The sequence below is a fragment of the Mandrillus leucophaeus genome, unplaced genomic scaffold, assembly GCF_000951045.1.
Source record: "Mandrillus leucophaeus isolate KB7577 unplaced genomic scaffold, Mleu.le_1.0 Scaffold296, whole genome shotgun sequence".
NCBI lineage: Eukaryota > Metazoa > Chordata > Mammalia > Primates > Cercopithecidae > Mandrillus > Mandrillus leucophaeus.
Window position 1 is genome coordinate 59,493 of NW_012103098.1, and position 17,153 is coordinate 76,645.

Consider the following 17,153-nt stretch of genomic DNA (forward strand, 5'->3'; position numbering starts at 1 on the left):
CACAAAGTTGCCTTTCAGCTCTTGGGAATCTGAGCTTCTAGTTGTTTTCAAAACAGATACTTGTTTTTAAATATCACACAAAATAACAGGTGTCTCAGCTACTAGAATTACACACAACCCCTGCCCTACCTCCCCCGCTTACCGCCCCCCTCATCACACTTTACAAGGTTATTCTCTTGGGAAACCTCGTCTCAATCAACAGCTTTCCGAGCACTACTTTATACACAAGGTCCTATGTTAAGTGCTAGGAATACAAGAATTAACATGACATGTTCCTGTCTACAATGAATTAAATATAAGACCTCCCAGCTATTGAGCACCAACTAAATGCCAGGCACCGGTTTTTCTATAATACCTTGTAATATTTACATCAAGCCAATCCCCTGTAGGTGCTATTAACATCTTCATTTTACAGAGGCACAGATGGCAACTAACAGGGGAAATGATTTGCTGACAAAGGTTGCCCAATTAGGAACTGATGGCACTGAGATCTGAAACCCAGGTCTTCATGATGCCAAAGCCAGTATTTTTTGCTAGTATTTCAACGTACCTCATTTGGTTTGATGGGGGAGGAAGACTAAGAAAGAGATGATTAAATAGTAATGTGGAAAGTGTTGTGAGAGAACCCTGGGTACACCTAATGGAGATTTGCATGAAACTGGCATTGAGAAGTGTGTGGCTCCTGTCAAACTGGATGCTTGTAGATTACTTCCCTTAGATCAAGTGGATCAGAGAATTTTCAGTTTCCAAAGCAAACCCTGATTTTGAGATGAACTCAATCTGAGATATGGCTACACAGATGACTAGTATCACGACAGAGGGGCATTCATGTGGATGCCAACAGGAATTCTCTGTCAGCTTTCAGTCAGGCAGACCCAGACTTAATTCAACTCCAGCATGTATTGGCTCTGTTATACTGGTCAGGAGAGTTTACTCCTCTGAGCCTCAAGTTCCTCCTTGGTGAAAGGCAGATGAAGTGGAAAAAATGGAAAAAACAATAAATGTGGAAATGAACACAAAACTCTTTGTGAAAAGTAGGCATTCGATAAACAGTAATCACACATGAATTCTCATATAGGCTTAGATCTACTGAAATAATCCAAGATTGCAGGGGCAACCTACTTCAATAGAAATGGAATCACCCATGAAATATATAATTTGTTTTCTAAAAGTCAGTACAGCAATGTTTTCAGATGCATCTGATATAATGATTTTATCCTGATAATTTCTCCCACATCCTACTGACTTTGATCATCTACACCTCTAATTATTCTGGATCATAGGTGATTCTGATCCTCATCTTGTACCCTCTCCACCCATTTTCTTTCAGATGCACTAAGAAGCTTCATCACTAGCCAGTTAAGCTTCCTGGGCTACATCTTCCAAGGCATGAACAACATACTGAAATTAATGACTGTCTCCACCCTGGGGTGCCAAGTGGCCTTCTTGTCAAAATCATGAGAGATGCTCCAAAAGGTGGGCGGTCACTAAAGAGAAAGAAAAAATTCAAGTCCTAAAGAAGAGTTGATCATTAAAAAATGAATTTTCTTTTTGAGTATACAGGATGTCCCTTGAAAAAGTGGTTTGTGTCTAGAAACTTCGTATCTATATTCAACATGCTGCATTTCAGACAGCATTTCTGCTTTGATCCTTTGAGCTCCTTTAATACATCAGATGGGTTTTTAATACCCATAGGAATATATAAACTCTTTCCAAGCTAAACAAATGGAGGGCAAGCTGGAGAGTTAATAAACACACATCTATAGGGTTTTGGCAACTTGCTAAGCCACTTCAGGTGCAGTACTGGGCAGAGCAAGGGGGGAACACAGACTGCTCTTTGAGGTAGGGATGGAGGGAGTCACAGCACAAACAACCACCAGGATGGAGACAATGCACCGCAGAAATGCAACTTGCAAACGTCAATAGTGTGGATACAGCTCTGCATGCCTCTATTACCCATGCAAATAAACATTCTAAAAATATTCCTTGGCTCTGCTGGTCTCCTACCCTCCGGCATGGAAGAGGAAAGCCTCACTGTGTTGTGAGCCCAGTCAAACTTCCATGTGCTCCCACCCCTCTTCCCCACACATTAAGAAATGTACAAATGAGAAATTGTTTGTGAGACTAATTCATGTCAGGTAGAAACCTGCCTAGTCATTATAGACATGCGCCCCTCTCATTTTATATCATGGACTCAGGACGGAAAACAGTAATTTATAACATTTCCTGTACTAAAACCCTCCAAACACTGCTTATCAAAGAGCAAGTAAAGATAGCAACACCTACACAACAACATCCATTCTATCTGGATCCTCAAAGTTGTAATCATTCTTGAGTCTGGAAATAGGGCACGTTTTCCTCTGAGCATCTGAGGAAAAAAATCAGGGAAACCCTGTCCCCAGTAAAATGCTTCATTGAACTGAGATTTGGAAGGATAGCTAGAAAAACTGACCAGAGGTTTTAATCCCAATTATTATAGTACCTTTGGACCCCACTTTCATCTTATGGCACTATTTCAACAATTCAAAATAAAGTGCCCAGGATAAGCATTTACCTCTTCCTCCCCTTTTTAAAATTTAAAGCCAAGATGATTTTAGCAACCATAAACATATAGCACTCATTGGGATATTCATGGTAAGAGCTAGCATTGAATTATTCAAACCTGGCCCCATACCCATAATATAAAAAGAAGGCAGACTTGTATTAAAGAGTGATTAGCACAGCCTCAACATTATATGACAAATCATTGAAAAACTTTTGAATGTGATAGTCATGTTTTACATTTTTAATGCTGGAAAGAAATTGTTTTTAGGATGCAGAAGTTACTTCTACCATGTTTCTGAGATGCAGAAAAGGAGGCAAGAAAATACAGGGAGGATGCGGCTGGTTTTCCTCTACTGCTGCTTGGGCGTGACTGTGTAGAATTGACATAGGAACTATTCTGACTTGGGTAATTCACAGTTTTGTGCATTACCACCCAACGTGGCAAGATATAAAGAAGTAAAGACACAAGGGAAACTTGGGAAAAATAAGATGCAGAGCCCTCAACCTCCAAAGGGAAGAATATGACCATTGACGCTACTCTCACTGTAGAGTGGAAAGTTTTCATGGGAAAATGAATCATATTGATTCACATGTTTTAAACAAGATGGGAGTATGGTAGTTTGGCAAGAATCTATAGAGCAGGAGATACAAAAATATTTCAACAAATTAGCATATGCTTGCAAGTTAAGTGCTTAAAATACTTCCATTTTAACGCCTACAAATTATATTATTCATGACACTAATGTACTCCCACTGGCAAAGTCTGTATCTAATTTGTGTAATGAAGGATCTGGTCACTGTTGAGTATGTGTATTCCCAGATCCAGAATTCCAAATTTCTTGTCAACCAAGAGCTCAAGTAGACCCAGGAAGTGGCAAAAATCCAAGAGCTGTTTTATCTAGGACAGTCTCATCAGAGCAAAAAAACCTCACCATCTACTTTTCCTGACTGAAACTATTAGTTTTACCTTCAAGGCTGAGAAATCTCGAGTAAGGAGTCCTGTGGTTTTCCTGCATCCCTATCAACACAGATGGGTTTGTGGACTGTGCTAAGTATGAAAGTAACACAACTTCTTTTAAACCCACACATAGATCCTAAGAGGCATGGACTATGCTTATACCCCTCTTGGAGATGAGCAAACTGAGGGTCAGGGCATTTAAATAATGTGTTAAGATCTTTGCACTAGTAAGTGTGGTAGCCCAGACCATAGTTCAGTCCCAGAGGCCACCTTCTTAGCCTTTACTCAAGGAAAACGCTGTGTCCCTATTGTGCAATGGATCCATTATACAGGTCATTTCCAGAAGCCTCACTTGGTAGAAACACCTGCAGGGCACTCACTGAGAACAGTCTAAAGACTTGTGATAAATCGCCCACCCAGCTTGAGACCTCAACAGGAAATTGGAGTCATTCGTTGGAAAATGGAATCCCTGAACTATGGTTTTCTGAACTGTAGCCCACGAAACATGTCAACACAGCTTCGAGACCAATTACTTTCTTTCAGCTTAGCGGATAAATGAAAGGTGCGTGGGGAGAAGCGATGAGAGAAGAAAACTGTAGCCACAGCTTTTGGGGTTTCCAGGAAGATGAGCAAAGCTTGTGTACAGATCTCAAAGCAAAACCGATGGCAATATAATTTTTATGAGAAGTGATGAGTGATACTAACAAAAAAAGCACACACTAAAAAACAAAAACAAAAATCTAATTTACCTTAGAAATTAATATTTTGCCAACATTGAAATGTTGAAATGAAAATGTTACATGTGTGTAAAGTTTTCTTTTTGGTTAATTATTTTTCTTAACCGGTTCTAACTATTTATTTTGCAATTGATTCTAAGCAAATCTCTGTGAATCTCTTTCTTGGCAAAGGGGGCTGGGTAATCAAGAAGGAAAGAAACATACTGGAAAATAGTAAAACATTACATCCTTTCTAGATTCCAATTTTGTCCAACTTGTTGACAGTCACAAATGCCCAGAAAATATGGGCTGAGTTGTTTTCGATTGCTGTTTGAATAACAGATTAATTTAATAATCAGTGGGGTATTGGATGACAAAAATTATTGGTTAGAGCGGCCAAACCACCAACCCTAATGACATTCTTATGTAAATTCTTATTTTCTTTTAGGCTCCTGCATTCTTAATAAACCCTATATTTTTGAAAATCCCTTTAAAAACACTACATACTGTCCCTCTATGTTATAATAGATCTGTCTATGCTATAGACACATAAATGTCCACTTGTGGAGTTGCCAATTTGAAGGTTTCTATTTAGAGCAACTGAGTCACCTCTTGATGTATTTTCCATACGAAACCATCTAATGATTCTGGAAACAGGACACAGAAATGGAGTAGGACGCAGCTCAACTTTGCTCTTCAAAGATTTCTGAAGACCGAAAAGACTTCTGCTATATGGGTAGAACCACCTGACGTGATTTACTTAGTTCTAGCACAATGTTTAGATACCAGGATCAGTGGATCTCTTCTAAGAGATGGGCAGATTGTTAATGACAGTCCAAAAGCAAACTGCAGCTGAGGCCTGTTCCCGTGGGAAGTGCTCAGTTCTTTGGGATTGTTGCTCTATGGTTTGCCATTGCTTGTGGAGGAAAGTAATCGCTGCCTTGAGACTAGTTTGTAATGGACACGGTTCTGTATGTTCCATTGCGGAAGGCGAGATGTTTTCCTATGAAAAAGATCTTACTGCGTAATTTCTGAAATACTATAATTTTCACCAAACTCAATTTCCAGCGCACTCCTGGCCAAACGCTACAGAATCGTGTTATTTTTGAATGTCATTGCCCCTGACCTGAAGTTACCTACAAAGTTGGTCAAAAATTAGTAATTGTCTTAGAGAACTAGACCTGAAAAATTTCATTCCTTCCAGGGAAAGGTTGATAAATTTCTTTGTAAATTAGATATAAAGCAGAGGTACAGATTCAGCCTTCTGGATACCATCAATCATGCTGGCTATTGTACATCTATGGGTCATCAAGAAGAGGAAGACAACAAAAATCAAATAACATTATTTTCCTCCTTAATAGACTGCATTCTGAGAATACGAAGCTCAAAGAAAATGCCAAACAACAGCTTCCTAAATACTTTGATAAATACTCAACTATATCTTCTAATAAACTGTATTTCATAAAATGGAGCAAGGAGGGATAAAGAGAAAAGAATATGCAAAAGACAAGAATAAAAGGTTCCACTTTTCAAAAGCACTCAACAAAACTGGTTATGGCTCCTTTTTTATATTGTATAAACATTAAATCATAATTTTATAATAAAGCTTCACAAAGATTTTTGGATTAGGAAAAAAAGTAGTCTTGAATTGATTTCTCATTCAACTAGCTACCCCAGTGATCTGTCAATTTCTAATCTCTAAAAAGAAGAGGAGGAGGAAGAGAAACAAGTGAGTTGTTTGCTTTGTTAGGACCTGTCTGTGCGTGTGTGTGTGCGCGTGTGCGTGCTTAGCGGTGAGAGGGAAGGGACAAAGGGGTAGCAAATGGCTGTCTGAATGAGGAGTTTCTGTTTCAAGAGGCCACCATGTCATTTTCCCCATCATCTGGAATCTGATCATTTTTACTCTTTTCCTTGAAACCTTTCGGTGGTTCCATACTGGTGTCAGGGTAGTTAGCATTTGAAGTTCTTCAAAGGGCTAGTTCTCTTCGACAGGATCAAAAGGGCAACAAGTCTTAGGCCTTGATCAGCCCTTGTCCCCTCTGTCATCTGTCCTCACCCACAATTCTCTATTCAGTTTCCTGGAACGTCTAACAATGTGTTGACCAAACCACAAGTTCTCTTATCTCCATAATGCTCCCCTCTCTGCCTGGGTGTGCGTACTCAACTCCTCCTCACCCTGGTGGCATTGTATTAGGTGCTATTTCTTCCAGGGAGCTTTTCTTGACCACCTAAGCCTTCCTTCTGTGACCCCATGTAATATTTACTCTCTAATCATGGCACTAACCATGGAGTATTGGCATTGCCTGGTTACTCATCTGCAACCTCCGTGAGGGCAAGAATTTTGTGTGTCTCATTCACCACTGCCTCCTTAAAGTGCAGCCCAGTGTCTGGGATGCAACCAGATGATCAAGAAATGTTTACTGAAGTCCTGAGCTATCTTTACATTTTCTTCCTATGACCCTATTTTGTTTTCTGAGTGAATTCCTTAGAGACCTCCTTCAAGATCATTAATAAATCAGCCCTCATATCTTATCTACCAAATTGCCATCTCACAAGTTAGCAATATAAGAAACAGGCAAAACCAATCCATGATGTTAGAAATCAAGAGAGTGGTTATCCTGTGGTCAGTGAGGTTACCCTTACAGGAGGGCAGGTGTGGGGGTCGGTGCTTCTGAGGAGCTTGTAATGTTATTTCACTTCCTAACCAGGGTGCTGGTTATACAGGAATACTCACTTTATGCAAATTAATCAAGCTGCAAACTTACAGTTCGGACACTTTTCTGTAGGTGTTATGCTTCAATCAAATGTTTACTAAAAAAAAAAGGAAAAAAAGAAAAAGCCCAAGTCCTCATTTCTCTCCCCACCCAGACTCCTGGGGCTTTATTGTTATGCTTCTGCAGTATGTGACTGAGCTGCCAGGTGGTGGTCTTGAAATAAAGCTTGGAAAGGAAAATCCTCCAATGCCTACAGTGTTTTTTCACTGCTGCTAGCACACTGTGTAAGGCCTTACTCCATTTACTACCCAATCTCCTGTGAGTCTTCAACTCAGCGTGTTATTAGAGAGTTGAAACAAACTAGCCATGACTGATATAAATCTCTTCAACTTCAACTTTGTTTTTTTTTTCTTTTTTCTTTTTTTTTTTGAGATAGAGTCTCATTCTGTCACCCAGACTGGAGTGCAATGGTGCAATCTGAGCTCACTGCAACCTCCGCCTCCTGTGTTCAAGCAATTCTTGTGCCTCAGCTCCCGAGTAGTCGGGATTACAGGCGTGCACCACTCTGCCTGGCTAATTTTTGTACTGTTAGTAGAGACAGAGTTTCACCATATTGGCCAGGCTGGTCTCGAACTCCTGACCTCAAGTGATATGCTCGCCTCAGCCTCACACAGTGATGAGATTGCAGACGTGAGCCACTGCACCCAGCCTTCACTTTTGTATCTTATCCATCTTGGCATTCCCCAAAGCACCAGCACAGTTTCTAGATCACAGCAGGAATGCAATGACCTCCTATTCCTACTGAATGAAAGGTAGTCATTTCTTTAGTTTGAAATCTTTGGTCACTTTCTTTAATCCAGCTGCATTTATTTCTTTATTTTCTAATTATGATTTCTAATAAGGAAAAATACTGCTGGCTCTAGCAATGTCCTATCTTAGTTCTATTGGTTTTCTCACTTAGAATAGAAATAAGAACCCTAACTTGCTCTACTAAATATGATTGTGCTCATGATTCACTAAGGGATACTGGCCACCTCACAGAGTTTGTAGTTATGATGACTGAGGGTATAGTATCCATTTGGTCAAAAAGGTTCTCAATCATTATAAAACCAGCGGCGTCTATCTCACAAAACCATACAGTCATGAATTGTCAACAACCCTTCCATCACACATGGCCTGTGATCATATCTGAGACATATATGTTATACCTTTTTATACAGAGAATTCTATGGTACTGAAATAACATTAGACAGTGGAAAGAAATATTCACATTTTAACAGAATGGTTTACAGGTGTTAAAAACTTTTTTATATATTTGGTGTTATGTGTTTCCACCTATTCAGGCTGCTATAACAAAATACCTCAGAGTAGGTAATTTATAAACAACAGAAATTTATTGCTCATGGTTTTGGAGGCTGGGAATCCCAAGATCAAGACACCAGCAGACTTAGTGTTTAGTGAGGCCTTGTTTTCTGACTCAATGATAACACCTTTTTAGCTGTGTCTTTACATGATGAAAGGTCAAACAGACCCCCTCAAACTTATTTTATAAGGGCACTAATACCATTCATAAGGGCAGAGACCTCATGATCTAATCATCTCCTAAAGGCCTCACTTCTTAATACTATCACATTGGGGATTAGGTTCCAACATGTAGATTTTGGGGGTCACCAACATTCAGACCATAGCCTTACACACATGTTACATGTGACTGTTTACTGAGTACTTAATCTGATTCAGGCATTATGCTAAATTCACAACATACATTTTCTCACTTTCACTCCTATAACAAGCCATGATATGCTTACTATTCTAATCCCCCCAAATCACCCAGGAATAAGCAGAACTTCAAGGAGTTAAGGTTTTCGTCCAAGGTCACAGAGTTAATCATCAGTGAAGTCAAAACTCACATTCTGAACCCATTGCTTCCAAGGCTCCTGCACCGAACCATACACTTCAGTACTTTCTTGTGGTGGATCTAGAATGTCCCCAGTCAGAAGAATAAACTATAACATGGTAGACTGGGCAAATGTGGAAGCCATCTTGCTCTAAACACTCAGGCACACTAGATGAAATAGTACAACAAAACAAACGTGTTTAAACACAAAAGATCTTACGAGAGAAGACACTAAAAGCTAACTTGTAAATTTACTGCTAAGTGAAAAAAATGGATAATCTGGCACTCTCTGAGGCTCTGAATAGGAAAACCAATATTGCCCATGAGAAATCAAACTTCAAGTCTAAACTACATGCTGCTTATGAAAAATATGTACTCTAATTATATGGTACACAAATTCCTAAATACAAAAAACTTACATAACAATTATTCCCAGGCCGTCGTTACTAATAGGATACATGATAGAAGCCAAAATGCAAATATATAGTGAAGAAAAACTCAAATTCTATTCTGTTCCCAGATAAATTATATTTAATAGTAAAAATCAATTCACAGTTAAAAATGGCAAATACATGAGCCAATAATCTAACATGGAAAAACACAGAAAGAAGAAAAATGAGGATTGATACTCCTAAAATTTAAACTATTAGAACAATCTTAAAAGGTTTTTTATAATTTGGTACAGAGAACCTAAGACGAAGACTGTATAAAAGAAACATATAGTTTTAAGAGAAGCAAACGAAACATCTAGAAATAAAAAGCTCAATAGATTGTTTCAGCAGCAGACCAGACAGGATCAAAAGGAAATTAGTGAACTGGAATATAAGTTTAAAGAAATTATCCAGAATAAAGCACATAAAAAATACAAATGAATTTATATCTGGAATCATATCAGTGAAACCTCAGAACATTCGAGAGAGACTGAACACTGTAAAAGCCATTAGAGAAGGGGGAGAGTTCAGACTACCTACAAAGGTACAAGGATAAAAGTGAGAAGACAATGGAATATCTTCAAAATATTTTAATTTTGATGCTATGGAGATAAATCATCACTGTTGAGTACATACTAAATTAGGGATTTTAGACAAAGAATGAGATAATTTATCACTCTCAGATCATTCTTGGAAAAACTTCTAAAGCACTGTAAAACAAAAAGCAATTTTTTTTTTAAATCAAAGTGACTATAAACATATAAAAATGCAGGTAAACATGTTATTTACTATAGGCAGCAACAACAGTAATAATTATTTCATGGATTAAAAACAGTAGAACTAGAAGGTTAGAAAATATTATATGAAAGAGATGGGAGGTAATTCAACTTAACAAAATCTAAGCTTTTGTTTGCTCTGGAGGAGGGAGGAGAGCCTCACCAATTGAAACATATTAAAAAGGCAAAGAGTAACTACTAAAGGAATAGTGTGTACTTTACATAGAATACCAAAAAAAAAGGAGAAAACCCAATCAATCCAACTGAAGGGAAAGAAAGGAAGAAAAGAGAGAGAGAGAAAGAGAGAGAGGAAGGAAGGAGGAAGGGAGGGAGGGAGGGAGGGAGGGAAGGAAAGAAGGAAAAGAAGGAAGGAAGGAAAGAAAGAAGAAAGGAACAAAGAAAAAACATGAGGAATACAGAGCATATAAAATGATGGTAGAAATATTCCAAACTTATTGGTAAGCACCATAAATTTTTAAAGATTAAACTATCAGATAACAGAAATAATAAAAACTTCGAATCCAGCTACATTCTGTTTATAAAACAAAATCCTAGTGCAAAATAACGAAAAAGGGTTGAAAATGGAGGGAAAGGGGAAAATATGGCCAGCAAATATTACCAAAATAGAGCTAATGTACCTCTGTTATTAACAAAACAAATAGACATTAAGACATAAAGCACTTTCATGTATAAAGAGGGTTATTACATAGTGACAACAGGAATGATTTCTTAGGCAGCTATGATAATCATGAACAGGGATGTCCATGGTAACATAACTTCAAAATATAGAAAGCAAAATGAATTGAATGGCACAAAAACATCCATAAGCCTGGTGAGAGATTAAATGACATCTAAAATAGACTGAAAATAAAGGTAGGTTTGAAACACAATTTGTATACTTTGTCCAAAGGACACACATTGATCCCTGTGCCCAGCTATTAGATAATATAACTTGCTTTCAAAAACATGTGGACAAGGACTGGAAATACAAAGCAAGTTTCCACAAACACTAAAATAGATGTGTTATACAGACCACAAGGCCATTTAATTAGACTTCAATAATAAAAAGGATGGCCTCAAATCCCATATATTTGGACATTTTAAAACATGATTTAAGCATTGACAGATCAAAAAATGGTAAAAACTAGAAACTCGTTAGAGATGAATAAGAATGAAGGCCTTATATATATATTAAATTTAGAGATGCACTGGAATGCAGAGAGAAATGTATACCTAGACATATATATGCTTATAGGTATATCTATATACATATAAAATGAACCTGAAAACCTAAGCATCAAATACAAAATATTAGAAAATAAAAAACAATGTAAACTCAAGATTCATAGAAGAAAGATAAAACAAACATATCTCTGGCAGTATGAAAAGGGAGAGAGAGAGGGAAGGAGGCAAGAGGAAAGGGAGCAAGAGGGAGGATCAATTACAAGCTTTAAAAGGGGGCAAAATCACAAATATAGTAACATTTTTAATCAAAAGAAAACACTATCAACAATGCCTGCAATAACTTTGAAAAATGAGGTGAAATAGGCAGTTTTCTAAGAAATATAATCACCAAAACCATTTCAAAAGGAAAAAGAAAATCCAGAAATCTCTAACCACAAAAGAAACTAATTTCATAGTTGTAAATTTATACACACACGAAAAAACACACATATACAAATCCCACCAGTCACTAATAGTTTTATAAGTTTTACCAAATCTTCAAGAAACAGATACTGGATTCCATCTTTTATAAAATGCTACGGATATTACAGAAAGAGAGAAACTGTAAGTAATTTTGTGGCAATAAAATGACCTTAATAGGAAAGCCAAATGACAGTGCAAGGAGAAAAAGTATTACCACTCTCCTTTTTGAGCATAAAAACAAAAAGTTCACGATGTAAGTAAATTGAATTCAGCAATATGTGTAAAATATTATTACTTTTTTTTTTTTTTCCTGAGACGGAGTCTAGCTCTGTTGCCAGGCTGGAGTGCAGTGCCAAGATAATGGCTTGCTGCAACCTTCACCTCCTGAGTTCAAGCAATTCTCTTGCCTCAACCTCCTAAGTAGCTAGGATTACAGGTGCCTGCCACCATGCCTGACTAATTTTTGTATTTTTTAGTAGAGGCGGGGTTTCACCATGTTGGCCAGGCTGGTCTCCAACTCCCGACCTCAGGTGATACACCCGCCTTGGCCTCCCAAAGTGCTGAGATTACAGGCGTGAGCCACCGCGCCTGGCCTGTTTATGACAACGAAGGTCCATCCTGAAAAAGCAAGTGTATTTTCACATTACACATTCTATATACTATTAATAAATAATATATACTACATACAAAGTATGTAATATATACATACTATACATATGTAATATATACTACATATATTATGTATAATACATACACATATGCATTATATATTTATTTCATGAAAATAAAACCATGACATATACATGATTATAGATATCATGAAATATACAAACAATACATACATATGATATGTATATATAATACATATATTATACATATCAAAACTCTGTCAGAATTCATAGAAATTAATAGCTAATTCCAAAATTAGTATGCAAGAGTAGAGTCAAGAATAACCAAGAAAACTTAGAAGTATTTTATATGTGTATATATATATTTCATGATTTAAAATTTTAAAAATAGTAATGTAACTTAACATGTTAACAAATTAAGGAAAATTTTTTTGTAATGGATGTAGAACCTTCTTATGAAATTCAACATCCATTTAGATTTCAACAATAACAATGGCAACAAAAACTCTTACAAAAGTTTTCTTTAGCCTCATAAATTGTTACTACTAAAAATCTACAGCAATTATATAATTAATAGTGATGGTTGCACAACATTGTGAATATACTTAACGCTCCTGAATTATACACTTTAAAATGGTTCAATGGTAAATTTTATATTCTTTATATTTTATGACAATAAAAAAGTCCTTTAGCAAACATACTTAACATGTAATTATTGGAGGCACTTCCTTTAAATCAGGAATGAGACATGGTTGCCTAATCTCATTGCTTCTATTTAACGATGTGTCAGAAGTATAGTGCAATAAAACAGAAAACAATAATTAAGTATGGAGATTAGAAAGTAAACGTTTCACAAATGATATTATGGTCTATGCAAAAAGTCCAAGAGCATCCATACACAAACAAGTCAATCTCAAAGAGCATTTAGCAGCGTGTTGGATACAATATTCAATATACAGAAATCAGTGATACGTTCATATACTAGTACTTACAAATTAGAAAAGTAGTTTTAAATATATACTATTTATGATAGAAGAAAAACTATGGGTATGTAGGTATAAATATATAAAGTTATAAAATTGTATTAAAAGGCATAGAAAAGGCATGTAACTAAAGAGACATACTTAGTTTATTAATGGGAAGTCCAATTATTATAAAAAATAGCAATTATCTTTAAATTGACCTACCATTTACAGAAATTTTAACCAAAACCCTATCAAAATTCATGGAAATGGGCCAGGCGCGGTGCCTCACGCCTGTAATCCCAGGACTTTGGGAGACTGAGACGGGTGGATCATGAGGTCAGGAGATCGAGACCATCCTGGCTAAAATGGTGAAACCCCGTCTCTACTAAAAATACAAAAAAAATTAACCGGGCGTGGTGGCGGGTGCCTGTAATCCCAGCTACTCAGGAGGCTGAGGCTGGAGAATGGCGAGAACCCAGGAGGCGAAGCTTGCAGTGAGCTGAGATTGCGCCACTGTACTCCCAGCCTGGGCGACTGGGCGAGACTCCGTCTCAAAAAAAAAAAAAAAAAACTCGTGGAAATTAACAAGCTAGTTCCAAAATAAGTATGCAAGAGTAAAGAGCCAAGAATAATTAAGAAAACTTACAAGAAGAATAAGGAAAGGAGCTTGTTCTCCTAAATACCAAATCATATTATAAAGCTATAATAATTTTAAAGATATGGTATTATATATAGGTATTAACAAACCATAAGATCTGGAAACAGATCTGCATATAGGTGGGAACTCAGCCCATGACTAGACTTACTTAAACAAAAAAGAAAGAAAGAAAATTTCGGTGCATTGTGTGCCTGTAGTCCCAGCTACTTGGGAGGCTGAGACAGGAGGATTTCTTGAGCCCAGGAGTTTGAGACCAGCCCAGGCAACATAGTAAGACCCTGTCTCTTAAAAAAATAAATAAATAAAAAAGGCATCTGTAAAGAGTCAAACCACAGAATAGGAAGACCCACATACAATGCATACGATTGTAAAGAAATAGTATCCAAAAGAGAAAGAACACCCAAATCAATAAGAATAGATCTAACCACCCATTCGGGAACTGCCCAATTGGAATAAAGAGGTCAGAAACCCCAAATAACCAATAAAACCATTAAAAGAGGCTCAGTCTCATTAGCAATCAGGGAAATGCATACTCAATCACCAAGAAACATTTCCAATTTATCAGGTTTGGGTAAATCCTGAAGGCTTCTGCCTTCAGTAAAGATACATAAGGACATTCTCGAACACACAGTTCAAATTGCCAACTGTCAATTGAGAAAGCACCAATAAGAACTTTCTCAAAACATGAACAAACTGACCTACACATCTCCTATACTGCAGGATGTATTTTCATGCATTCTGAATGCTTCCCAGTGTTTAGAATATCTTATAAAGCCAAGTGGTGTTTCTTCTAAGCTGACAGAAATACTTCCTTACACAAGAGGGCAGCCATGTTTTCTACTGGTGTAACTGTGCCTGCAAGTCACACAGACCTATCTGGGAAAGTTCTGTGCCGAGCAGAAAGGTGTAGGGGGTTAGAGGGTGGGGGAATGGCTTACTTGGAGCAGTCTTCACAAGCAATATTCCCTGTAGTCTCCTTGATGGTGCGCTCAGAGACAAATGCCGGATATTCAGTATCACAAGGCTCCAGGGTCTGTTTCAATTTCTGGGCTGTAGGGATAGGGGGAAAAAAAAGGTAAAGAATGCAAGGCACAAGCTCAATATTGTGACTGGCAGCCCACAGCAACCCAGAACACAGTTCCGCTTCTGCTGCTCTGTGATTTTTCTAGCACAGCATAATGCATTATTTTCTAATTAGTCAAGTGATTTCATCTGCCAAGCAACTCTGTAAGCTATAATTCCTCCAGCAGTTGTGTTGGCTTGATCAGCTATCATTTATGCATCACAAGAATTCAAATTTCTGGGACAACATCAGTCATCGGGTCTCTGACCTCAGACTTACTCAAACTTAGCAACAACACATATGTATATCTGAATAAATGTATAAGTTATACCATATTATTTAGGGTGAGACAAAGGTCATGATACAATTGCATGGTTTTATTATAGAAAGAAAATTGAAATATGAAATAGTAAAATACGTAATGTCTTTGAAGCACAGCCATGAACCAAATCCTACTATTATGAAGCTCTTTGTCCAATAATATGCCATGTCAATTTTAAAGCACTAAATAACCCTGGTACGTGGATGAGCACATAGTAGGTGCTCAGTAGAGGCTTGGCAGTTGATTGTCCAGTGGGCAAGATCCAAAACCTCACTAGGTCTCAATTTTCTTATTTGTAAATTGAGGATAATCAAGTTCTATCAGAAGTTGATGTGAGAAGTAAATAAAACAATGTATGTTGACTACTTAGTACAGTACCTGAAACATAATGAGTGTTCAGTAAATGTCAAATAATGATAATAATAATAATAGCAACAATAACAAAGATAACGGTATCATTCTAATGAAGCCATTGTGACATTATAACGATGACAATAATGATAGACACTACAGCATAGTGGTTAAGCGTGAAGGCTCTGAAGTAAGAGAAGTTTGGAGTACGAATCCCCGCTCTGCTACTTCTAGTGAATCCTCACCGTTCTCATCTGTAAAATGGGGATGCTAGTAGTACAGGTACTCTTCACAGGAGGTCTACTTGTTAGCATTTCCCCCAAGAGAATGCTTATAGATTTCCAATACCACAGTTTGTACAAAGCCTTCAGTTATTGTTTTTGTAGGAAAAAAAAATTGTATTTACATTTACAATTCCAAAATTCAATAGGATTTTAACAAAACTGTGTGTGAACAAAGTCTCATGTTACATTCCAAATATAACTGGTTGGTGGGCAGAACTACAGGGAGATGTTTTGTCCACTCTCCTTGTGGGATGCTGCTGGCACTAAGTGAGCCGTCAGTGCTACTGCACAAAAAACAACTGTGGGGTAACAACGAAACACTTGTGGGGTGATCAGGAAGCGATTCTAAGCATTTGTAGTATCCTAACATGATGGTTTCTTATATGTAGGCTTTTCACTGAGGTTTAACTATTTTGAGGAAATTGGTTGAGGGTTTGGGGTTGGAGCACAATGCATTTAATCTTTATTATTTAAAACAAAAGGAAGTAGACTCTTCATCAGCTCTTTCACTCAGAATATAGAATTTTCAGTAACTGATCGCTGACATTAAGGGGAAATGTCTATAGTAACCTCACAGGATCGTTCTGAGGAATAAATGAACAAAAGCATGTACAGCTCTTAGCAGAGTGAAGCATGCACGCACTTTTGCCCACCTACATGCATACACACAGCCTTCATGAAATGCTACTCATTAGCAAGTGTTACCACCCACAGGCCAGAGGCTGGCTAGTTCTGTAGTAGCTAAAAGCACCAATTCCAGGCAATGAATCCTGCCACTGCTGTGCGACAGCAGGTGAGCTTTTAACCGTTTTACACCTTAGTGTCCTCATCAGCTAAACGGGAATAGCAGTACCAAGCTTGTGTGGTTGTTTGAGAATCAAATGAATTACATGGACAGTAGCTGTCACACTGTGAGTGCTGCTTAAGTGTATGTTTTTACCACCATCGTGACTCATGCTGTACTTGTGCTATTTCATGGAGTTAGGCTTTTTGAACCATCACTTTTTGGTAGAAAAGGCAAGCAAATGGCTGCCTCTCTGACTCCTGACTCCACTGATTGTACAGTGCTGGTAGTCATTCTCCAGAAAGGCCAGGTTCCAAACACTGTCCCTTTGTCCCCAAGATGCTAGCTCATTGGACGGAACATTAAATGCCTGCTGAATACAAGAATGACTCTCCTGAATAGTGTTTTCAAACA

The 17,153-nt window shown here is 37.6% G+C and overlaps 1 protein-coding gene across 1 annotated transcript in view; it reads right to left on the bottom strand.

Moving 5' to 3' along the window:
• Positions 1-17,153, bottom strand: part of CACNA2D3 (calcium channel, voltage-dependent, alpha 2/delta subunit 3) — an 801,189-nt gene that overhangs the window by 36,116 nt on the left and 747,920 nt on the right. The window contains exon 34 of the mRNA XM_011986171.1: positions 14,874-14,985. Within this exon, the coding sequence (XP_011841561.1) occupies positions 14,874-14,985 (112 nt within the window). The remainder of the gene's footprint in view (positions 1-14,873; positions 14,986-17,153) is intronic.